Source organism: Rosa rugosa, chromosome 5, assembly GCF_958449725.1.
Source record: "Rosa rugosa chromosome 5, drRosRugo1.1, whole genome shotgun sequence".
Lineage (NCBI taxonomy): Eukaryota > Viridiplantae > Streptophyta > Magnoliopsida > Rosales > Rosaceae > Rosa > Rosa rugosa.
In genome coordinates, this window is record NC_084824.1 from 1,186,308 (window position 1) to 1,211,846 (window position 25,539).

General features: G+C 38.0%; 1 protein-coding gene across 4 annotated transcripts; it reads left to right on the forward strand.

The window, feature by feature from the left end:
* Positions 1 to 5,510: 5,510 nt before the first annotated feature.
* Positions 5,511 to 17,346, forward strand: LOC133708744 (protein transport protein SEC24 C-like). Of its 4 annotated transcripts, none has more exons than XM_062134254.1 (25): positions 5,515 to 5,744; positions 5,838 to 6,640; positions 6,890 to 7,120; positions 7,275 to 7,349; positions 7,471 to 7,569; positions 7,766 to 7,877; positions 10,478 to 10,617; positions 11,036 to 11,155; positions 11,360 to 11,440; positions 11,556 to 11,633; positions 11,767 to 11,859; positions 11,998 to 12,052; positions 12,290 to 12,366; positions 12,661 to 12,732; positions 12,819 to 12,902; positions 13,073 to 13,192; positions 13,317 to 13,385; positions 13,700 to 13,777; positions 13,883 to 14,021; positions 14,248 to 14,412; positions 14,933 to 15,078; positions 15,190 to 15,366; positions 15,877 to 15,965; positions 16,206 to 16,237; positions 16,690 to 17,346. In XM_062134254.1, exons 2-25 carry the CDS (start codon positions 5,933 to 5,935, stop codon positions 16,791 to 16,793), a joined length of 3,144 nt encoding a protein of 1,047 aa, XP_061990238.1. In that variant the 5' UTR covers positions 5,515 to 5,744; positions 5,838 to 5,932; the 3' UTR covers positions 16,794 to 17,346. The 4 variants fall into 4 exon arrangements, with proteins under 4 accessions (XP_061990240.1, XP_061990238.1, XP_061990239.1 ...); XM_062134255.1 differs by having other exon boundaries at positions 5,517 to 5,744; positions 10,490 to 10,617; XM_062134257.1 differs by lacking the exon at positions 5,515 to 5,744 and having other exon boundaries at positions 6,501 to 6,640; positions 6,890 to 7,097.
* Positions 17,347 to 25,539: the final 8,193 nt, after the last annotated feature.

Here is a 25,539-nt window from a genome sequence, read left to right on the forward strand (position 1 = left end):
CGTACAGAAATAAATTGAAAGTATTTTGTGAATTAAACAAAAAATAATGAATCAGTGGTATCATTGCAAATTGAAAGAGGAGATACAATTAAATGTGTTGCTATCTAAGCATTTGCAGTACCCAACCAAACAAAAAAAAAATTAACAAACAAAAAACAACAACAACAACAACAAAGCTGGAGGATAGAAGTTTTTAACAGTGGGATCCTTGTCTAAATATGAAAAGAGAAGAAAAGAAGAAAGAAAAAAAAGAAGAAGAATGAATGTTCTGATATACATAACACAAAAGAAGCCTTAATTAACAAACTGCAATGCATACTCGGCTTAATTAAGAACACAAAGGAAGAAAACCAAAACAATCAAAATGTTCAATGAAGATAAAGAAGTTTGGCACTTCAAAAAGCCTGTCAACTCACAATTGAACTGGCTATTTTATTTGTTTATGTGATGGTCCATAATTCCATATTCCAGCTGAAGATGTAAATTCCAATATTAAATAACAAAGATATCTAAAGACATGAATGAAACATAAGAATAGTTTCACCAAAAAAAAGAAAAAGAAAAATCAAAACAGAGGTAGTATAAAATAAAAATTAATACCTTTCAATTGATATGGTTCTATCAATAAAGAAACTCTGATTTGCAACTGGACTGGAACGTGAATGTTGACCTATTTGCAAAGTTTGGAAACAGTTTGTTCGGAACCATGGTCAGCACCAATACAAACCATATTAACATTTATAAAGTAGAAGTAAACATGGAATAAAAAACTGAGACATAAGAATAATCCAAAACATGATTAGCATCAATACAAACCATATTAACATTTATAAAATCTATACCATGAATACAAACCATATTAACAATTCCAAAACCAAAAACAAACTGAGGTGAAGTACAAAATAAAAATTCAACTCTACAAAAGATAAATAAAAATGGGTTGGTTCCCCTGAATGAAAATTTTCACAAAACATGAGTATTCATTACCAAAAGCTTAAATCTTGTCCTCCTTTTTGCCTTTTTTTTCCCTTTCGAAAAAAAGAAGAAAGAATTTAGAAACCTTTATCTATATTACAGATTGGAAATGTAGCAACGAACAAACATATAAGCCAATGAATAAAACAAACATTGTAAACAGAAAAACAAATCAAACCAAATCGAAAGTCAAAACATCAAGAAGTAAAGGAATATGTAGCATGCATCAACCATCAGAGCCCCATAAACAGAAAAATGAACCACTGAAAATTTTTACCTACAGTCAACAGTGATGTCGATTCAATGTCTGTAGAATCCGTAATCGTTGCCTCAGTTTTCCTACAGCAGACCTGCATAAATAGACAAATTAGAGATGTTATAACAATTATCAATTGTTTATTGGCTCCAATCAAGATTGTTAAAATAAACATGGTGTTTTAAGGCAAGGACTGCTGAAAACGCATTCCTACACTTATTTTTTTTTTTTTTTTTTTTTTGAATAAAGGGCTGGTGCGGCTGCCCTCAAGTCTTGATTAATGAAACTGTCGAATACAAGGGGGGGGACATTGAGCCTAAACCCCGGATTACAATAGGCACCTAGAGAACACCCTGAAATAATATCATGACTCTCTACTAAACAATTGTATTCAATTACGCACCAACTAGCAAAGAGCGCTCTACAGGCGACTCTATTTGCTTTACAGCGGTGACACAACGGAAAGATAACTCGATCTGCAACTCGATTACAGCATAGCATAATTTCCATACTCACAGCTTTCCCATCATGTTGCCACTGGAAAATACATCCAGTGACACTAAGTTTCACCCTACCACTAGGAGGCAGCGACCATTTGACCAAGCAAGGAACTCGCCGCCTACCTAGAGCAGACACGTTACTGCCACTAGGAGGTTGCGACCATTTGCCAAAGCAAGGAACTCGCCGCCTACCTTGAGCAGACAAGGCACACAAGGTGCATAGACCGGCACAAAGCCCACGTCGTCCTACCAAAGCATGGCAGAGACTTATTATCAACAAAATAACAACGATAAACAAACAACTAAAACCAACACAACTTGAAACATAAAAACACCAGTAGGGCCCAGGAACAGAGGCCCAGTCCAAACACCACTCCCCACAGCAAAGAACACGCGCTGCAGGCAACCACTCCCACCGCCAACAAACTCCCTCATCACCACGCCGCCGCTTTGCAGCACCACGCCGCCGCCTTGCAGCACCACGCCACCGCAACGCCGTGCCACACGGCAGACAGCCCCAACACCCGGCTAACGACCAGGAGCAGATCCGAAACCGTAGATGAAACAGCCCTGGATTGCCATTGTCGTATTTCGATCTGATCAGCCATAACCCATATCTCAGATGCGATGATGCTAGATCCCACCGCCGGAAAGTCGCACCCCGTCGCTGCGCCTCAACTGCGTTCGCCTCCGATCCGAGATGGGCAGATCGAGATCGATCTGTACAGCCCAAGATCAAAGATCTATCCTCCATCCGTGGACCACGCCGCTGCCCTGAAGCCCTGCGATTCCGAAACAACATCCTCTCCCGGGCCGGAACGCCGGCGGCGTCCGGCCGGGAGAGAGAGAGCACACCGTCGGGTTTTACTTTCTTTGCGGGAGAGAGAGAGCTTCGTTTTTTTTTTCGATAGGTCTAAAAATATTCTTTTATTTCCTACACTTATTTATACATTTTGGGAGTTTGGTGTAGAACTCGAATTGTTAAATTAGAAAGATGACATTTTAATTTCCAAAATTTTGAGAGAAGTTAAAGGTAGTGAAAAAACTCTCCATACAACTACCACATTTTATGCTTTTTAAATTAATTTCAGTTTACCCCCCTGAGGTTTGGGGTGTCATCATTTCACCCTCCAAACTCTCAATTTCACTTTTTTACCCCCTGAACTTTCCAATTTTGTCTTCCGTGCCCAATGTCTCCTATTCCGTCCAAATTGGACGTTAAGTCCGATAATGGGGCCCATTTTAAGGGCTAAAATGGTCAATTCAAGATAAAAAAATAAAAATAAAATAATAATAATAATTTTTTTTTAATATTTTTTTTCTGTTTTTTTTTTTTTTATATAATTTTGTCTTCAACCTATACACCACAAGTTATTTTTTATAGATATTTATTTACAGATAAAGTGTAAAATTATTTTTTACAGATATTTCTTCACTTTATTGGGGATATATATCCTAAAATTCTTCACTTTATCGGAGATATATCACAAATATCGTAGACCAGCGAGCGGCTTTCAACCACCTAGAGTATTTTTTTGTTTTTATAAACCTATTATAACTTGTGGTGTATAGGTTGAAGACAAAATTAAAAAAAAGGGAATTTTTTATTTTTTTTATCTTGAATTGACCATTTTAGCCCTCAAAGTGGGCCCCATTATCGGACTTAACGTCCAATTTGGACGGAATAGGAGACATTGGGCACGGAAGACAAAAATTGGAAAGTTCAGGGGGTAAAAAAGTGAAATTGAGAGTTTGGGGGGGTGAAATGATGACACCCCCAAACCTCAGGGGGGTAAACTAAAATTAATCCTAAATTTTTTTTCTTCTATTTTACAATTTACCATATTACCCTTATTGATTAATTATATCTCATAGTTTTATATATATAAATGTTAAATTGGTAAAAAATTTAAGTTTTAGAGAGTAAGCTATCTTCTATTAATAATAGTATAGACTAGCAGGCCCACACCCTATGTATACTAGCAACATGCCCGCGTTTCTCGCGGGTGACATTGTGTTAAGAGAAAATGGTCGACTAAAACGAATATATATATATATATATATATATATATATATATATATATATATATATTAAATAGAATAGTGGTGGTTTTGGCTATTTTTAATTTCAGTTTACACTTTTATCTATTTATATTTTATTGACTTAATTTAATAATTATGTTATAAAAGGGTATTATAGACACTTCAAAATTGACACCAAAAGAGGGCCTCCATTTATAGTAGTAGAGATGGGGAGATATGAAATAGTGGGAAGTTTTTTCTTAATGAAAAAGTAGTGGGAAGTTTCTTTCTGTCATGTTTATAGCCATGTGATTTCTTTTTATATTATATTTTTATTTATCTTTTATTTTATGTATTGACGCTATATCCTTAATAATTAATTTAGTGATAAAGTTTATTAATATTTTAGGGCTATAATCGTAAAAAAAATCAATTATGGAGAGCAAGTTCTCTTCTCTTAATAATAGTATATATATATATATATATATATTTTTTTTAAGAATATCATATCGATATATTAACATACTCATGCCAGAAAGGACCATTACATATCCTCCCTCTACTATCTATGGGTAGATAAAGAGTTTGTGATAAACCACAACGATACATAGATTAGATCTAATCATTTGACGGTATCTGATCGCTGGGTCGAACTCGAAGCTTTCTCCTTGAGAAACCCTAAGGTCGGGCTTCTGTTTTTTACAATATCGTTTCTCGTTTGGCGGCGCCCGAATGTCCGGGCTAGCCTTTAGCCTCGCCGCCTTCTTGGGGTCTGCTGTCGAACTAGTAAATCGACATCTACTGCTCATGGGACTCTGTCAAGGGAGGTTTCGCGCAGAGCTTTATCGGTTGGTTTTCCAGCTGGGTTGGTGCAAGGTGGTGGTTGTGCGATACAGATCTGGCGATCTATCCCTGCTTATGGTTCTTGGGCGACGATTCCATGAGTCGAATCAATGGCAGTGTGGGATGTGAGGATTTGGATCGAAGATGGGTTTTCTGTGGTGGCACCGGTTTGTGGCGGCGTAGCTCATGGCGGTTTGGGTCGTGGATGGTGAGTGGTCGTGGCGGCTTAGATTGTGGCGATGCAAGTTGTGGGTCGACTGAGCATGGATGGCCTGGTACGTACGGCGGGGGGAGGGAATGGCGATGGTGGACTGGCCCAAACCAGGCTTGATAGGCCTTGCGTGGTTTTTCTCTGGCGGATACCCTCTTGAGCTTCGAGTTTTGGGCTGGGGTTTTTGCCCTAGTCCATAAATTATGTTTTAGTGTAGTCTTTTACAATAATTTCCTTTTAGGAAGTTAATGCACGTTTATGCACTCTAGCGCCTCTGGAGTAGTAGAAATGAGGATCTCCGCTATATCTACGTACATGACATGTGTAATGAGTGGGTACTACCACTATCTTCTTGTTTGTGTATAGATGGCAGTGAAAGGGTATGTATCGGTTTATTCTGACTTTAGATGAATATATTGGCATCCGCCTTATGGGTGTGGGTTTGGTTAAAAAAAAATTAAATTAAATTTATTCCAGAGTATTGAAATTTTAAAACTCAAAACTGTTAAATTAATCATTTTATGTGATATATTTTGCCTTATTAATAAGCTAATTAAGTAACCACCTGATGTGGTAAAAAATTGATCAAGTGGCCTAAGACAGATTCTTAGCATTCGACTCCCAAGTTCTATCAGTTTGTGACTAACAGATTTGAAGGGTTTTAGTAGTGCGCTTGCGACGAGAGATTAGTGTGTATAATTGAGGACTTGAGGTGGCTATCGATAAAAAAAAAAAAAATAAGGGGCCGTTACCTTCACTTCTACTCTTGTTTTATGAAAGAGGGGAAAAGGCCGTTACTTTCGCGGTCGTTCAGTTTCCATCAGAGTCGATTATCGATACATGCAACTCTCTGCTCATAACTGTTTCGATTCTTCGTCATCTTCGATCTTCGTGAATCACCAGCTCAATCATACTCTCAGAGCTTCTACGATCCCAGGTTTTTTTTTTTCTCAGTTCCCTTACAAAATCCCATTTCTTCAGTTCAATTCACTGAATTTCGGATTTTTTCTGGTAAATTTGTGGTGTATAGTTTGGAAATATGGATTGAATATGATGCAAGAATTATAGTGAGATAATCAAAAAGAGGGATAATTGGATTGAATTTGATTGATTGATCGAGGATCAATGGTGACTCCGCTGCCTCCAGGGCCACCTAGACCTGGTAATCATCCACCAAACCCTAATGTTAACCCCAATCCCCAATCTTTACCTGATAATATGCAAAATTTGAATCTCAATCGGCCGCCACCGCCTTCAATGCCCCATCCTAGACCTTCATCGACGCCGTATCCGGCGCCATTTTCTAGGCCTGGCCCTCCTCCTCCGGCGCCGGTGCGGCCTTCTGGACCCCCACCGCCTTCATTTCCTCCGGGAAGGCCTTCTGGCCCGCCTGTTAGTCAAAGTCAACCTTCTCCACTTGGCTACAGACCACCTCCTCCTACCGGTACTTTCCCACCGAACCGTCAAATGGCACCACCTCCGCCACCGCCTGGTGCCCGACCGGGCGGGATGGGGCCTCCTCCTCCAGTCATGCCTTCACCAGGTGCTGTGATGAATAATGGGCCGCCGAATTTTGCACCAGGAGGTTTGCAGGCTGGGCCACGTTTTCCTCCTCCAGCTGGGATTGCATCACAACTGACGCCGACGCCTCTACTCGGACCTCCAACAGCAATGGCAGGAGCTTGGGCGCCACCGCAGCCTCAAACCATGCATGCTTTTTTGGGCAGTGCTAGTCCTCCAGTGCAACAGCAGCGATCTCCATTTGCAGGGGCAGCCCAACCTCCTTCAGTTCCTCCTTATGGATCACAACCTTGGTCCATGCAACCCAACCAAGTAAGTCTCGAAGACTCTTACTTTTATTGGTTGCCAAAGATTGTAAGTTTATTGTTGGAAGTTGATTGAAGTATGCACAGGATGTTCTATTTGACTACTATGAAATGCGTTCAATATGTAGTAGCTCTTCAATTAGTAGCTTAGTGCTGAAATGCTCTTTGCAAGAAGGTAAGGCTTATGAATCATATAATGTATGTATTTCTTCAATCTTCACATAACAGTTCTATTGAATAGATTGAATTGTTTTAGGTGCCTCCACCTCCACCAATTTCCCAATCTCCGCAAGCACCTAGAATGTTTGGAATGCCACCACCCATGCCAAATCAGTCTATGACTGCCATATCACATGCTGTGGGTCAAACTGGAGCCCCAGTGGCAGGTCCATCTAAGATTGATCCTAGTCAAATTCCGCGACCCGTTCCAGATTCCTCCGTTGTTCTGCATGAAACTCGCCAAGGCAATCAGGCCAACCCTCCTCCGGTATTTCTGATTTGATTTGTGATTTCTCAAATTTAGTTAAAGTCTCTGGCACTTCATTTTCTTCCTCAATATTTGAGTATTTTGTATGGGCGTGCTGCAAAATTGTTTAGTAATTCTTCAGTCTTACTAAATGTAATTTTCTTTTCTTTTGAAGCCTGCTACAAGCGATTACATTGTCAGAGACACTGGAAACTGCAGCCCACGTAATATGAGGTGCACTATCAATCAGGTATGTAGAAATTACTAACAAACAAATGATTTTGTTATTCATTATTCGAGTCCAGTGTGTTATCTGAAAAGTTCATTATTTGAACACAATTTCTTTACATATCTGCTTTTTATTTCAACAGATCCCATGCACTGCTGACCTCTTGACGACATCAGGGATGCAGTTGGCTTTGCTGGTCCAACCCTTGGCCCTTCCTCATCCTTCTGAAGAGCCCATACAAGTAATACATTAATATTAAATAGAAAAACTTCTATGTACTACTTGATCATGATACATGTAAGCTTACTTGTCTGTTTGTCAGTGAGTCATGAATTCAGATCTGAAGGATGACCCAAATTTTGGAATTACTCCCTCTTTGCTGGTATTTGAGGATTCCATATTTTGTTTTCTTACTCAACAAACTTTTCTCGTTATAGGTCGTGGATTTAGGTGAAAGTGGTCCTGTTCGTTGTTCTCGTTGCAAAGGCTATATAAATCCTTTCATGAAGTTCATTGATCAGGGAAGGCAGTTCATCTGCAACTTGTGTGGTAAGTAACTTAGTACAACGTATAATTGTCTCTATTTCTTATATATCTTGTGTTAGAGCGAATAAATCATTGGCTACAATCAAGCCATAACCTAGACTACCGTTTCTGTTTTACTGTGTAATTACTGTAATAGCATCAGTTTAGGATCTGTTTCATATTTGTTATAAATGCACTTTATTCTCTCTATGTAACAGTAGCATATTTGCTGCTATATAAGTTGTATAGTTGTATAAACAAAGGCAATGAAAATCACTTTCTACATGGTATCAGAGCAGGTCTAGGATCCTACCTGCGTGTCATCTTCTTCAATCTTGTCCTCCTGCATCTCTCCTTTAGAGCAATTATCATCACAGCAGCAATCCTTTATCCTTTTCCTTTTTTCTTTTTTTTTCCCAGCGGCAATCCCCCTTCTTTTTCCAATATTCCCACAATTGCTAGATTAACATAGCGTCACTGCATCAGTAGTTTAGGTGTCAGACTGGATCTAGTCTCAACTTGTCTCTCCTCTTCTCTTCTCAGTCTTAGAGTTTCCTCTCCTTGGTCTTGCAAGGATTAGCGCCATTCTCACAACCGCCGCCATCCATCGTACACCCTCTGTCCATGATGGCGCAGCCACACACCGTGCCTCGGTTGTTCTCTTCTCAATTTACCACAGCTCCCCCTTTTGCTGGAGTCCATTATGCTGCTGATCCAATTTGGTACCCGGACACCGGTGCAACCCATCATATGACAGCTATGCCCGTCAACAATCCACAATCTTATGGTGGTCCTCATAATGTTTATATGGGTAATGGGGACTCAATGCCCGTTTCCCATACTGGTAGCCTTCCCTTCTCATTAGGTTCTTCCACTTTTTCTTTACAACATGTCTTTCGCATTCCGTCCATTCGTAAAAATCTTCTCTCAGTTGCTCGTTTCACCAAGGACAATCTTGTTTTCTTCCTATTTGCTCCAGATTTCTATCAAATCTATTGTTTACGTACTGGTCGCTTGTTGTTTCAGGGCCCATGCAAAGATGGTCTCTATCCGCTTCGCTTGTCTCCCGAGTACACAGTTCCTCATGCACTCTCCTCTGTTCACTCGTCTCTTTGGCACAATCGCTTGGGTCATCCTTCCTCTTCTGTTTTATCTCGTTTAGGATCTACCCTTGGCTCCACACTTTCTTTTAATTCTTTTTGCAATACTTGCGCACTTAGCAAGTCCCATCAATTACCTTTTCCATCCAGAAATATTACTGCTTCTTCTTTATTTTCTATAATTCATAGTGATGTCTGGATGTCTCCCACCTTGTCTGTAACTGGTTTCAAATATTATGTTCTTTTCACAGTTGAATACTCTCGTTATACATGGCTTTATCCTATGCGCCGGAAAAATGAGGTCCTTACTCACTTTCAAAAATTAGTTGCCATGATTCAAAATATTTTCCACAGTTCTGTCCAATACCTCCAAAGTGACAATGGTACAGAATATGTCAACAATGCCTTCTCCCAGTTCTGTGGCTCTTTCGGCATCCAACAACGATTTTCTTGCCCATACACTCCCCAACAAAATGGGCTTGCTGAAAGAAAACATTGACATATTGCCACTATGACTCGCACTCTCCTTCTCACCTCAGGTGCCCCTCAAAATCTTTGGGCTGAAGCTGTTCTCACCTCTGTATATCTCCTTAACCTTCTTCCCACTCCTACTCTAAATTGGGATACTCCTCATACTTGATCTCTTGGTGTTCCAAAAAGCAGCCTACCGTTGCTCGTTCCAGCGCCGAGTCTGAATACAGGGCTCTTTCTCATGCTAGTGCCGAGACCACTTGGTTAGCCTTCCTACTTTATGAATTGGGTGCACAAATCCAGTTTCCTATTCTACTTCATTGTGATAACCTTAGTGCAACATATATGGCTTCTAATCCAGTTTTCCATGCCCGCACTAAGCATATTGAACTTGATTATCACTATGTTCGTGACAAGGTGGCTCTTGGTAGTCATCGTGTTTGCTTTATACCATCCATTGATCAGCCAGCTGATCTTCTTACCAAACCACTTCACAAGCACCATCATGCTCTTCTTACTCACAAACTTGTCCGTCCAGGACCGTCAAGTTTGAGGGGGGATGTTAGAGCGAATAAATCATTGGCTACAATCAAGCCATAACCTAGACTACCGTTTCTGTTTTACTGTGTAATTACTGTAATAGCATCAGTTTAGGATCTGTTTTATATTTGTTATAAATGCACTTTATTCTCTCTATGTAACAGTAGCATATCTGCTGCTATATAAGTTGTATAGTTGTATAAACAAAGGCAATGAAAATCACTTTCTACATCTTGTAGCGCGCGCACACACAGACACATATTTTTTTTTCCCAGAAGTAAGTCTTAGTACAACTTGTGTGGTAAATAACTTGGTACAAATTATTACATCTGTTTTTCGGAATATAGAAGTTTTCGTATAGCATATGCTGACAGTCATGGAGTCATGTGAATAACTACAGCTTAGTGGCATCCAGAATGGTCCTTTGTTAACAAAGAACTCGTCTTTTATTGTCATTGATGGCATGTGGACTTGGCTGTTTATTGCATCACAAACCTGGTTTACAATGAATAGGTTTATTTGCAGGATTTACTGATGAGACTCCCCGTGACTACCACTGCAACCTTGGTCCAGATGGTAGGCGTAGAGATGCTGATGATAGACCCGAGCTTTGTAGAGGAATGGTGGAGATTGTTGCTCCAAAAGAATACACGGTTAGTTAACTAACAGGATTTTTCAGGTTTAGATATATTCCTGTTTCATTTCTACATTCTTAGGAGTATATAATACTATATGACTATGTGAGATTAAGTACAGAACCAGTGGGAAGCCTAATGATACGCACGCTTTTAAGTCCACTAAAGGATTCAACTAACAGTCTGCGTTAACTTAGTAGCCAAATGTTGATAATAATATGGATCATGCTGCCCTGATAATGCATCATTTACTGCCTATTGTTTGTCTTTTTTTGTAATCTGGTTTTGTTGTCTAAATTGTAAGGTGGCTAATTGGCAATGACTGCCTCTTTCCCTGTGAAATCTTATTGTTTTTAATCAGTTTAATGGTTTATTCTTTTCTTCTTCAATTATACTACCAACAGTGTTGCATTCAAACTTAATTATTATGTTCTAGGTGCGTGATCCAATGCTGGCTATGTATTTCTTCCTTATTGACGTATCCATGAATGCCATACAAACTGGAGCAACTGCAGCTGCATGCACTGCAATCAGTCAAGTTATTTCCGATCTTCCTGTAAGTTTCATGCCTATTCGTAGAATGCTGAACTATGTCATTATAGGACATACTTGTGACTTTTATCTTGCTGCTTTCTATTTTTAGATTCATTATACTCGAATTCCTCATCAAACAGCATCTCTACTTTTTAAAGTTCTTACAACAACATTCTTGGTGGGGTTTATTTTGCCACTGATGTAATTGATAATTCTGTTATTACAGGAAAGTCCTCGGACAAAGGTGGGAATTGCAACATTTGACTGTACTATTCATTTTTATAATTTGAAACGTGCTTTACAGCAGGTAAATATATGGTGTTGTTACAGTTAGTGTACTTTTTCACAATAAACTTTGTCACTCATGCACATTTCTGCAACAAAAGGTTGCTTTCTGAAATTTTGTTTAATATGTTCTGTAGCCATTGATGCTCATTGTTCCTGATATACAAGATGTTTATACTCCTCTGGAGACTGATGTGATTGTTCAGCTTTCTGAGGTTAGCTTCAGACTTTAGGATATATGTAAAGGCAATATCTTAGCAGTCCTGGATAAGTCAAAGCTTCACTTGTTTTGACAAACATCCAAATATGTTACAATTGATTTCTCGGTTGTTTATGATGTGGATCCAGTGCCGTCAGCATTTAGAGCTACTGCTTGAAAGCATCCCATCCATGTTTGAAAATAACAAAACAGCTGACTCAGCCTTTGGTGCTGCAGTCAAGGTATGGTATCCATATCTTCTTTCTTCTGGTCTCAGTGAGTTAAAAAATTGGTGCGAGACGGCAAAAAATGTAAAATTGGAGTTCCTGCTACAGAGTGCATTTTTCTAATGCTTTCACCCTTTGCTTCCTATTTTCTAGGCTGCATTCTTGGCAATGAAAAGTAATGGAGGAAAACTTTTGGTATTTCAGTCAGGCAAGTTCAGAGACATTTTTTTAGTGTTATGAACCTGCTTTTTGCAACCATGCAGTTTATTCTTATCATTGCCGATTTATTAAATTTTTGCAACATCTGTTTTCATCCAAATACTTTCTAGACCATATATATCTTGTTCATTTCGTAAGGATTTTCTCATCTCACTTGTGACCTAAATAGTATTTGGACAATAAACCATTCAATATTTTCTGATAAATTAGGCAATGCTGTCTACAGTATTGCCATCTGTTGGGACTGGAGCCCTTTCCGCTAGAGAGGCTGAAGGAAGAACGAATACTTCTGCTGGTGAGAAGGTATCAATATTTGAATAGCTTTTATTTATTGAAGCTTTTAGTTTTTCTGTTTTCTATTTCTTAATACTTGGTTCTTTTTCGTTTATAAAATTGTATTCTTGGGTAGTGCCTCCTTTGTACTCCATTCCGGTAGTTACATAATTTTGAAAACAATAATTAGAAATGTTAGAGTGTGAATTCCTCTATCTATACCAATTTTGTATTGTTCCTTCATCTTCTCTCTTCCATGTTGACAAGTACCAATTTTTATGACACAATATTGTTCTTATGTTTTTGAATGTTTGTTTTCACTAGGAGGCCCATAAATTACTTCAACCAGCCGATAAGACTTTAGAATCAATGGCAATGGAAGTTGCTGAGTATCAGGTAAGATTTTAATTGTTCTGTTGATATTTGTAGATGCTGATGTGCATATTTATTGGGCTAATTGTCAAGACAAAAACATGTCACAGGTTTGTGTAGATATTTTTATTACCACCCAGACTTACATGGACATAGCTTCTATCTCTGTCATCCCAAGAACTACTGGTGGACAGGTAATTGAAATCTCTGTTCTTGCATTTTTTTTTTTTTTTTTCAAATTCTGGTTCATTGATTCCATGTTTTAGCCATGTGGAATTCAATTAATGGCGCTAGCCATGATTTTTGTAGGTGTAAATTTGGCATACTTCAGGGTTTGACTTTGCTTCTTTTCCTATTTGTCCAGATCTATTATTATTACCCTTTCTCTGCTGTTACTGACACTGCAAAGATCTACAATGATCTTAAATGGAATATTACAAGGCCTCAAGGTTTTGAGGCAGTGATGCGTGTGCGATGCAGCCAGGTAACTTTTGTGGAGTACCAATATGCCCACTTTCTCACCCTAGCCTTTATAGTTATAGCGAAGCATATACTTATCATTTGCTCTGTACTGCTGAGTATCTTTTGTCTTTTCTAACCTATTGAAGGGTCTCCAAGTTAACGAGTACCGCGGGAACTTCTGCAAGCGCATTCCTACAGATGTTGACCTACCTGGGGTTCGTTATATCTTCTGAAACACCAGTACAATTACAATTATACTGCCCATACAAACATAAAATGTGTTCTGAATGCATGCATGGTCTTTCTAGATGATATTTGAATCTTTTTCTCCACCATGGGACTAGGTTTATATGTGATGTTACTTTTCTTTTGCTCCTTTTTTTTACCGTAACTGTTTAATCTCAATTACTGGTTTGTGTTTTACATTCTCTTACAGTGTCTGAATTATATTGAAGTGTTACTTTGGCTGTATATGATTTGTTTTATTACCTGCCTTCTAGGTAAGCTTACCTATTTCTTGATTGTGCAGATTGACTCTGACAAAACTATAATGGTAACCATAAAACATGATGACAAATTGCAGGACGGCTCAGAATGTGTGTTTCAGGTACTTTTTGTTTGGAAGTAGAAATAATTGGAGCTTTAATTATACTTAATGTTAAAAGAAAATGATAGTTTTCCTTCCAAAATCATTGTTCTTTCCATTGTCCAGTGTGCGCTTCTGTACACTACTGTGTATGGCCAAAGAAGGATTCGAGTTTTAACACTAGCCCTACCATGCACAAGTATGCTGAATAATCTTTTCCGCACAGCTGATTTGGATACTCAGTTTGCTTGTATCTTGAAGCAAGGTATTTAGTTTCATATTTGCTTGTATCAACATAGTTTTTTCTAAAGCCTTTATACCATGCATTAGAATTCAGTGAATTCACCCTAAGTTGTGAATGATTTTTTCTTTTGTGGTGCACTGACTTGTGCAGAAGTGCCTATTTTTATCTCTTATATGTCAGCATATTTATTATTTTGGTTTTGGTGGGAAATGATCCTTACAATATATTTTCTGATGATTCTTTGCAGGGGCTAATGAAATCCCTTCTAGCCCACTCCTGCAAGTCCGTGAACGATTGACTGACCGTTGCATCAGCATTCTCTGTTCTTATCGTAAATTTTGTGCTACAGTAACATCAAGTGGACAACTTATTCTTCCAGAAACACTGAAGCTTCTACCTCTATACATCCTTGGTATCTTCCCTTATGCTTATAAGCTTATAGTTTATTTTGTGTAGTTTATTGAAGGCACCATGTTACACCTTTATTAAGCTGATATGATTTCTTTGTCCAAATAATTTTTGTAACACGTGTTTTGCGAACAACAAACAAAGTTTTAGAGCTGTTGGATCATTGTTTAAGAAAGCTAACTACAGAAATCTAATTGCTAATAAAAGCTAACTAGTGAGACCTAATTGCTAATAAAAGCTAACTACATGGACCTGATTGGAAAAATTGTAATTACAGAGACCTAGTTGAAAAGCGATTCAAACTGAAGGGATCAATTTGGTCATTTCAAAGATATAAATGCATAATTTTCCTTTGTTTATGAATCTTTTGAGGCATATCTTGTTCTTTTGCAATGCCTGGACTATATTAAGCATGGTCTTCTCACTCTTCTGTTAGCATGTAAGCAGTCATTCAAGTATAAAAGTCAGACTCTTACAAGTCTGTACATGTTATGATAATTGTGTTTTTTTATCTTCTTTGTCAGCTTTAACGAAAAGTACAGGATTGCGATCTTCTGGGAAAATAGATGAACGATCTTTTTGGATCAACTATGTGTCCTCTGTTTCCAGTGCTTTAGCAGTAGCACTTGTTTATCCACGGATGCTGGCAATCCACAACCTTAATTGTAAGGTCTGAAGTTGTCCAACACTGTGGTGCTTTCTATATACCACAGCAACCCACCATGTACTTGCTTTCAAATCATACTCCTAAAACCACTAGTAACTTTTTGTTAATTGACAGGATGACGCATCTCTTTGCCCTCCTGCAATTCCACTTTCTAGTGAGCATATCAGTGATGAGGGAATTTATCTTCTCGAAAATGGAGAGAATTGTCTAATTTATGTAGGGAGCTCAGTTGATCCAGATATCTTGAACAAGCTGTTTGGAATTCCCTCAGTTGATGAAATTCCTACTCAGGTACATCTTATGAATAATGCAACAAGTTATCATTTTATAAGTAATGTCTGCAGAGTATTCTTGGATCTGAATGCCAGGAACTTTCCTTAATTCTTGGAGCACAGGAGTTGAGCTCCTTGATGAAGACTTGAACACAATTCTTGTGATTTAGCTAGGTTTAGTATTTGCTAATAATTTGAATATTTTGAAACTGTGATTAATTCTTGTACTATTGGAGAAAATATTTAAGGCATAAACTTAGATTACTCGGGTGTTAGGGGGATACTTTGTCTGGGTCTGAATATGTCATTGTAAAGATATATGTTCTATAAGAAGTGCTCATGCAGTGGTTGGGTCCTTATTTGCTCCAGTTCCTCTTGTTTAGAAGATGATTAACATGGTTATCTAGGCCATTTATGGATTATACATGATGTCTGTTAGACATGAGACTGAGTTATACATTTGGAAATTCATCCTCAAGTTATATCATATGGACATCATCATTTAATGGCTAATTCTCTTTGTGCACAGTTTGTCCTGCAGCAGTATGACAATCCATTCTCAAAGAAACTAAATGATTTGATAAATGAGATACGACGCCAAAGATGTTCCTACCTCCGGTATGTTTCTATATTTCTTTACTTCTGGTACTTTTTTTTTCTCTTCTCTAAATCACTTGGGGCCACCCAGGTGGTAGTCGCCCTCATTTTCGCTAGGATGGCCATTGTGTTAGACCTGGCAACCTGCTGCTCTTTAATTTCTTACCAGAAGAAAAAACCAGACAAATATTTCCTACTCTCTTTAATTATATGATGTCTCAACTAATTGAAGTTTAAATTAATCCTCATTATTTCTTACAGCTTGAAGTTATGCAAGAAAGGAGATCCATCAGGTCAGTGTTTTAGAAAACCCTTTTATACACTACCTCTACCTACTTCTTGGCGACTATTATGTAATTATTTGCAACAGCATCCAGATTATACCCTTTGCATCATATTTGTTCCTTTTTATTAGATTGTGTCAATCAAATCTTTTTTCCTTTTTCATTTCTACGTAGCTCCCCTTGCTCAATCATCTCTTTTATAGGGCATCAATACATACTCAATTAGAAATATATGCGAAGCTATGAACAAACTGGATGAATATAACTTAGCAGGGTAGCTGCATAATTTCAATTATGTGATGTATGCAAGGCAGAGGTGTGTTTGTGCCTCTTCTTTTGTCATCACTGTTATCAGAGTAAAGGAGGGTGTCTCTGTCTGATCAGTGTGACACATCTGTGAACGTAATTTGTATTGGATGTTAGTAGTCAATGCATTCAAGTTTCCATTCTTCTTTCCCCAGGGATGCTTTTCTTCTCTTATATCGTAGAAGACAAGAGCTCGATTGGCCTCTCATATGTTGAGTTCCTAATACATATCCATCGGCAAATTCAAATGAAAATGTGATCACTTAGCTTCTTCGGTTGTGTTACAAGTTTTGATTGATACGCTCCTGCTTGGGCCATCGCCCATCGGTACAAAACGATAAAGGTCAGCTCCTTGCTACTCAAATGAACACTTTGTCCATCACTAATTAGTTACTACTTACTAGTGCAGTGAAAAGTGCAGCTGAGTTGTTTGCCAAAGAAAACAAAGCTGAGTTTTGGTGTGAGATTTGTATGGTTTTCTTTCAGTGGTAATTGGTAAATGTGGACAAATTCAAGTATTACATCTTATAGTAAAGATGTTGTACAACCTATTTCACCTCCAGCCTCTTTCCTTTTTCTTCCTGTCCTTTGTATTTATAGGCCCCCTCAAAAGGGGGAAAATAGAATTATGAAATTATTGATCAAGTTTTAAATTAGCTATATATTTAAGAGATAAAATGCTTGGATGTATTATCATACTTATAAGTGCTAGACTGACAATTGACCTTGTAAAATGTCCCTTATGAGTTATGACATTGAATCAGACCTTTCACAGTAAATGTAATACATACCGATCGCAGAGTTGTTATTTACATCGTACACAACATAGGCAATTTGAAGTCCAATAGCTAAGCCCCAAGCCTCAGTTATAACTTATAAGAACCTCACCATGGTTATGGAAAAATTCAAAAAAAAAAGAAGAGTTGCTAAATTTTACGCAGGCGAGGCAAAAAAAAAAAAACTGGGATCTTTTTTTTTTTTTTTTTTAAACGAGAAGAGGGCTAGCTCAACGCCCACTCTCGGAATTCTTATTTTCTCGCAAAACTCCTCATATATTTAAAGTTTGGGTAAATTACATATAAGTGTATCTTTGAATGTTTTTTTAGCCATAAGGCCACCAACTAGTTTTTTCTCTCATAAAGCCACTAGATTAAAAATGGTGTTATATTTTGGATATTAAAAACCAACATATTTACATAAATGCCACTACAGTACAAAGTCAACCATCATTCTCTCTCTCCTCTCCGGCGAGGTCTCCAGCCGACCTCCGACGAACTCCGCCGGGTCTCCGGCCAACTTCCGGCAACCACAAAAGTTACTGTCACTAACACCAAAAGCTACTGTGGCTAGCAACAAAAGTTACTCTGATGAGATTTCCGGCAACCTCCGGTGAGATTGCAAAAGCTACTGTCACCAACAACAAAAGCTATTATGGTGAGATTTCCGGCAAAGTCACAAAAGCTACTGTTACCAGCAACAAAAGTTACTGTCACGAGCAACAAAACATACTCTCACCAACACTAAAAGCTACTCTCTCCCACCAACACTAAGCTATTGTCGCCAGCAACAAAAACTATTATCACCAACACCAAAAACTGCTTAACCATCACCAAAAGCTCCTATCACCGATACCAAAAGCTACTACTAAGCAAAACAAAATCTATTCGCAGAGATTGAGAAAACTATTACCATAGCCTCACAAAACTACTATCACCGACCGAAAGCTATTACCAACCAATACAAAAGCTACAATGAAAAATCAAAACAACTATAAATATAGCAGAGATTGAGAAAACTATTACCATAGCCTAAGAAAACTACTATCACCTAACAAAACTACTATCACCGACTGAGAAAACTATTACCAATCAATACAAAAGCTACAATGAAAAATCAAAACAACTATAAATATAGCCTTGCACTGCTCAAATTTGAATGTATTGCACATATCATAATCCATCAACATAACTTGTATCCATGAGCATCATTCACTAGAGTAAGCCGTAAAATCCATAGGAATTACTAAAATCAACCCAAGGCTATCAAACTGAATGACAAATTTCAACAAATGAGTTTCAACCTTTTCCAAAAACAGTAACAATGCATAATTCAAGCCTCAAATCTATACAAAAATCAAAAACTCAGCAAAACGAACACATAGAACGATCAAATTCCAAATCTCCAACCCTTCAAATTGAAACAAAAAAACTTGTATTAGAAAAACAGGTTTCAAAATGATTGAAAAATCGACAAAATTACCAGACCATTGAAGACAACTTTCTAAGGGCTAAGGTCGGTGGTGAAGCGAAGCCAGTAAAAGTAGCAGTAATTGCCGGAATTTGGTGTTGAAGGTTCGGAAAGCAGAAAAGCAGTGGGGATTCTGGAAATCAGGGACCGGTGCCGGAATCTCAATTTCAGAATCGGAGGACGGCGGCGTCAGCTACACGCTTAATTTGGAGGACGACTCCACACGCGTCGACGACATCCTCCTCCGGTCGCGGCTGCCGGCCTTCGCCTTGATGTGCTCATATTGTCATATATTTTTATGCCTCTTAATCTTGGTTTTTATGTTTAGTTCTCCTTATTTATGATTCATTTACATCTTTTAGTGTTTTTGTAGGTTTGTTCCATAGAAAGAAGAAAAGAAGCCAAAATGAGCTAAGTAGGATTGAAAGGCAATGTGCAATTCCAAGTCCCAGAATCTGCCTGTGCAGAACACCAAACTTCGCCGAATTACTGGGAGTTATTCAGATCGAATCAGACAATGAACCTTATATCATTGGAAAGCTACGGATGTCTACTTTCTGTAGAATTTTACGGATCTCGATTTCGATTCTTCTGGAGAAAGTTATGATTATTTGAGTGAAGAGTGAAGATAGGTCGGACAGGAAATCTGCTCGGGAATTTACAACCATTCGTGGAGAACTCAAGTTCCGTGGCACAAGATCATCAATCCTAATGTTTCAAGGAAGTTAATTCAGATGAGTATTCAATGAGGAACTTATTCCTACTTTTACAAGAGATATTTCAAGGTTTTCCCATTCCAAATGAAGAAAGGAATCTAAATCCAAGTTTTACAAGGAAACATGAAGCCAAAGATGAGCAGAAATCTTCCCTATATAAGGGAGCACGAATTTACATGAGAGGAGAGTCTCGGGAGCACAATGTAGATGCCTAAGGAGCAGAGACGACTCATCCATCTTTTCCTTCTTTTCTCCTTCCATTCTTTTTATGTTTTTCCTATGTTTTATTTAGTTATCTTTTGCTAAACCTTTTTCTAGGGTTAAGATGATGCTCTATCATGATTGTTTATGTACTTTGATATTATATTGATGGATTTATAGTTTCTTTATGATGAATTCTTAGTCACTATTTGAATTGATGCTTTATGTTTAAGTTCTTTGATTAATCACCTTAGGGCTTTGCATCTAGTAATTAGAAGATGAATTTGAGGCGTACCTGCAATATAATTCAAATTAGCTTCTTGTGATTAAGAGTTGTGAATTACATTATTGTCGTACCTGAAGTAATGGTTTGCATAATTCTCTTGTTTTCTAGAACGTAATGAGTCCTATGTGTTAAATTTATGTCGTACATGGATAAACTGCATGTTAGGATATACGACCTCTGCCGTACCTGGAGAGAATCATACACTTAAGGAAACTATGGTCTAAGTGCCGTACCTGGACTTAGATACGAGAATTGTCATTAAAAGAAACAAAAGAATTTGTTAATTGCATTGAAACATAAATAGGATTGTTAGTGGATTGATTCTGAAACCCTAAGTTTTATCATTATTTGTTTCTTTCTTTAATTTTCACATTATTTGTTTATTGGAAAACCCAAAAAAAACATATCTTCTTTAGTTTGATTGTTTATGTGTTTTTGTGTTTGGATTAATTAGGTTAGGATTTAAATTAATTATCAATCCTCAGTTGGAACGATCTCGTACTTGCACACTATACTAACGACGATTCATGCGCTTGCGAGTTTTAATTAATTAGAATTTAAATTTCCCCGGCAACGGCGCCAAAAACTTGTTGTGAAATTTTAATTAAAACTCGCAAGCGCACGAATCGTCATTAGTATAGTGTGCAAGTACGAGGTCGTTCCAACTGAGGATTGATAATTAATTTAAATTCTAACCTAATTAATCCAAACTCTGAACACAAAAACACAATGAACAATTAAGATAAAGAAAGTATTGTTTTTAGATTTTCGAATAAAGAAATAATGTGAAACAAACAAACAAACAAAATAAAGTTTATAAGTTGAAAAGCAAAGATGATAAAACCTAGGGTTTTGAAATCAACCACTAACAATCTTATTTATGTTTCGATGCAATTAACAGATTCTTTTATTTCTTTTGATGACAATTCCCGTATCTAAGTCCAGGTACGGCACTTAGACCATAGCTTTCCTTAAGTGTATGATTCTCTCCAGGTACGGCAGAGGTCGTATATCCTAACATGCAGTTTATCCAGGTACGGCATAAATTTAACTCTTAGGACTCATTACGTTCTAGAAAACAAAAGAATCATGCAAACCATTACTTCAGGTACAACAATAATGTAATTCACAACTCTTAATCACAAGAAGCTAATTTGAATTATATTGCAGGTACGCCTCAAATTCATCTTCTAATTACTAGATGCAAAGCCCTAAGGTGATCAATCAAATAACTTAAACATAAATCATCAATTCAAATAGTGACTAAGAATTCATCATAAAGAAACTATAAATCCATCAATAAATCATCAAAGTACATAAGCAATCATGATAGGGCATCATCTTAACCCTAGAAAAAGTTTAACAAAATATAACTAAAAAAAACATAGGAAAAACATAAAAAGAATGGAAGGGGAAAAGAAAGGAAAGATATGGATGAGTCGTCTCTGCTCCTTAGGCGTCTACATTGTGCTCCCGAGACTCCCTCTTCATGTAAATTCGTGCTCCCTTATATAGGGAAGATTTCTGCTCATCTTTGGCTTCATGTTTCCTTGTAAAACTTGGATTTAGATTCCTTTCTTCATTTGGAATGGGAAAACCTTGAAATATCTCTTGTAAAAGTAGTAATAAGTTCCTCATTGAATACTCATCTGAATTAACTTCCTTGAAACATTAGGATTGATGATCTTGTGCCACGGAACTTGAGTTCTCCACGAATGGTTGTAAATTCACGAGCAGATTTCCTGTCCGACCTATCTTCACTCTTCACTCAAATAATCATAACTTTCTCCAGAAGAATCGAAATCGAGATCCGTAAAATTCTACAAAAAGTAGGCATCCGTAGCTTTCCAATGATATAAGGTTCATTGTCTGATTCGATCTGAGTAACTCCCAGTAATTCGGCGAAGTTTGGTGTTCTGCACAGGCAGATTCTGGGACTTGGAATTGCACATTGCCTTTCAATCCTACTTAGCTCATTTTGGCTTCTTTTCTTCTTTCTATGGAACAAACCTACAAAAACACTAAAAGATGTAAATGAATCATAAATAAGGAGAACTAAACATAAAAACCAAGATTAAGAGGCATAAAAATATATGACAATATGAGCACATCACGCCTCCTAGAGCCTGACCCTGCCGGAGAAGTCGACCACAAGCCGACATATTCTGGATCACGTTCTAGAGGAAGATGAGGATAACCAGAGTTGGAGGTCACCGACGGAGAACAATCTGAAGGAGAAGTGTCACCGATCAATGTGTCGATGGATCTCCTGAGCTCAAATTGCGACACCGCTATCCAAGACCCGAAGGTTAACCCGCTTGTGGAGAACCAGATGCTTCGGGTAGGCTCGAAATCTACTCGCCGTTCGACGATCAGGTACTTCGCCAGCAAGATCGTGAGGTCTGCAACGTCGTCGTGTCAGTTTGTGAAGGAGAGAGAAAGAGAAATGAGAATTCGATCTGTTTCAAATCGAAAAAGAGAGAGAAAAGGGGTCGAGGGCAAAATAGGAATAGCACAAAAAGAAGCTGATGGTTTTGAGCTCTAAAGTGGCCTTATGTGTACAAAAAAAATTAACAAATTACATATAAGTTATTGACAAAAGATTACTTAACAAATACATCATTTAAAGATTGAATTAAACATATAAGGACTACATCTTACAAATAAGGACAATATCCTCTCCACTTGCCACATGTCATAGGTTAATTTACTTTTTTACCCTTAACTATTTTTTTTGACTTCTAATCCCTTTATAAAGATTAAATTTTACAAACAAGGACAATCTGCTCTCCACTTGTCATATGTCATCAGTTAATTTACTTTTTTACCCTTAGCTACTTCTTTTGACTTCAAAAATCCCTTTATACTACTTTTTTTTTCTAAGAATAATCGCTTTATGTTATTATTATTATTATTTTTTTTAGAATAATCCCTTTTATGTTACTTTTTTTTCTTGAGAATAATCCGTTTATGTTACTTTTTTTGTGTGGATTCCATTTATGTTATTTTTTTTTCCTTGAGAATAATCCCTTTATGTTACTTCACAAAACCTCACTCTCCTACTACTCTTATCTCATCGCCTAATCCTGCTACTACACTCATACTGGTCCAATTCTGCTACTGCACTTGTACTCGTTTTCTGCTACTGTACTCGTCATTGCCTAATCCTGCTACTGTACTCGTCATCGCCTAATCTTGCTACGGCACTCGCTGCACTCATACTCGTCCAGTTCTGCTACTCATGTTCTGCTACTGCACTAGTCATCGTCCAATCCTGCACTGCACTCGTTGCACTCATATTCGTTCAGTTCTGCTACTGTACTTGTACTCGTGTTTTGCTACTGCATTCGTCATCGCCTAATCCTGCTATTGTACTTGTCCAATCTGGCTACTGCACTCATACTTGTCCAGTTCTGCTACTTCACTTGTACTCATGTTTTGCTATTACACTCGTCTTCGCCTAATCCTGCTACTGCACTCGTCCAATCCTGCTACTGCACTCGCTGCAGTCATATTCGTCTAGTTCTACTACTGTACTTGTACTCGTGTTTTGCTACTGCACTCGTCATCGCCTAATCCTGCTACTGTACTCGTCCAATCCGACTACTACACTCATACTTGTCCAGTTCTGCTACTTCACTTGTACTCATGTTTTGCTATTACACTCGTCATCGTCTAATCCTGCTACTGCACTCGTCCAATCCTGCTACTGCACTCGCTGCAGTCATATTCGTCTAGTTCTGCTACTGTACTTGTACTCGTGTTTTGCTACTGCACTCGTCATCGCCTAATCCTGCTACTGCACTTATACTTGTCCAGATCTGCTACTTCACTTGTACTCATGTTTTGCTATTACACTCGTCATCGCCTAATCCTGCTACTGCACTCGCTGCAGTCATATTCGTCTAGTTCTGCTACTGCCCTCGTACTCATGTTCTGCTACTACCCTCGTACTCGTGTTTTGTCTTGCATCTACAATGTACATATTAAAACAATTTCAATAAATACACTAACAATCATAAAAAATAAAAATAAAAATACACCGACAGAAATTAGTGCAGCAAATTGGTGTGGTTATCCATCATACTTTTCACGAAATGCAATGACAGACACATTGGCATTGAAGGGTCAAGTTTTTGAATATTCAACAGCTGATTTCCCTGAAGCACTCTATGTGTATAACTTCTCATCAACTAAAAGATCAATAATCTGTTACTAAAGACAATAATGCAACCCCATAAACCAAAATACTCCTTGCACGAAATCAATGCAATGAAAACAACATTCCTTCACTCTATCTCTAAAGAACTTGATTTGCATCAGTCAAAGACACTAACAACCCGATAATCATATAACTGCAACTACTTCACCAAAGCATCATCCAATCGAAATCACCAAAGCTACAAAGATACACAAACAACATTTCAACCAAAAGAATCTATCTTTCCCTTAATTCTACAGTTCCTCAGTCACCAGATGCAAAATGCAAGCACATTCAAATACACCTCCTCATCAAAATTAACATCCAACATAGTCAAGCCCATAGCACAAAACACTAACACAACCTCTCAAAAAGCAATAATCAAAATAAAAAACCAGGTCAAGAAGCACTAAGCAAGTAAACGACGGGGCAATGCAGGTGAAATCGGAAGAGAGAGATGACTGACCGCTCGCCCGTCGTCTGATTCAATATATACTTACTCCCCAAATAGATATTATAGCAAGTCCTCACTATCTGAAGCAAGCAATCGCCGTGAATCCGCAGCGAAATCGATGCCACTGCTGACAGCAACGTCTTCAGCACCAGCAGCTCCATCTAATCGTCCTCCAAATCATGGCATTTACAAACTGACTTGATTAATTTCGTCAGCAACTTTGCTTCGCCGCACAGGTAGCCATGCGCGATTAGCTTTTGGATGCAATCGACGGCGGGATCGGTGATCTTCACCACTCCCGATGCGGCGGCGCTAATGATAGGGCTGAGAATCGACTCGGCGTCGGCGAGGGAGTACTGATCGGAGCCTTCGTCGTGGAGCGGGCCGGGCTCGGAGGCGCGTCGGGTTCGGAATGATTTGAGGCGTTATGGAGCTGGTCGTGCTACTGCTTCGGAGAACTGCAAATTGGGTTTTGGGATTTCAGTTTTTGCGTTTTGGGATTATGTCAATGGCATGCGCGTAAATTGTGATAAAAACTGTGCATTTTAGTCATTTTTCATCAAAATAGGAAGCCAGGCTTGCTTTATTTGGTTTTGGGCTTGGGCTTGTGTCCTTATTTGTATAAAACTATTTGAATGTGAGTTTTTTGTGTTTATATCTTTGGTCAGGTGCTACTGTGTAATTTTCTAAAAAATTTAGGTGGCCTTATAACTAATTAAAGTTTCAAAATGACACTTAAAATTTGTTATTAAAATTTTAAACTAGGAACTTTTAAAACTGACGGAACTCAAAACTCTCAATTTAATTTTTTTATATGATTTTTCAAAGAGCAGAACCCAAAACAAAAGGCCCTGGGCCTTGGGCCCCCATTTGTAGAAAACAAAGCCCAGAAAGCCGTTA

Coding starts and splice junctions, on each gene's coding strand:
- LOC133708744 (XM_062134254.1), top strand. CDS start 5,933: ATGGTGACTCCGCTGCCTCCAGGGCCACCTAGACCTGGTAATCATCCA. Junction 7,350..7,470: donor TGAGGTGCACTATCAATCAG/GTATGTAGAAAT, acceptor TTATTTCAACAG/ATCCCATGCACTGCTGACCT. Junction 11,156..11,359: donor AAGTTATTTCCGATCTTCCT/GTAAGTTTCATG, acceptor CTGTTATTACAG/GAAAGTCCTCGGACAAAGGT.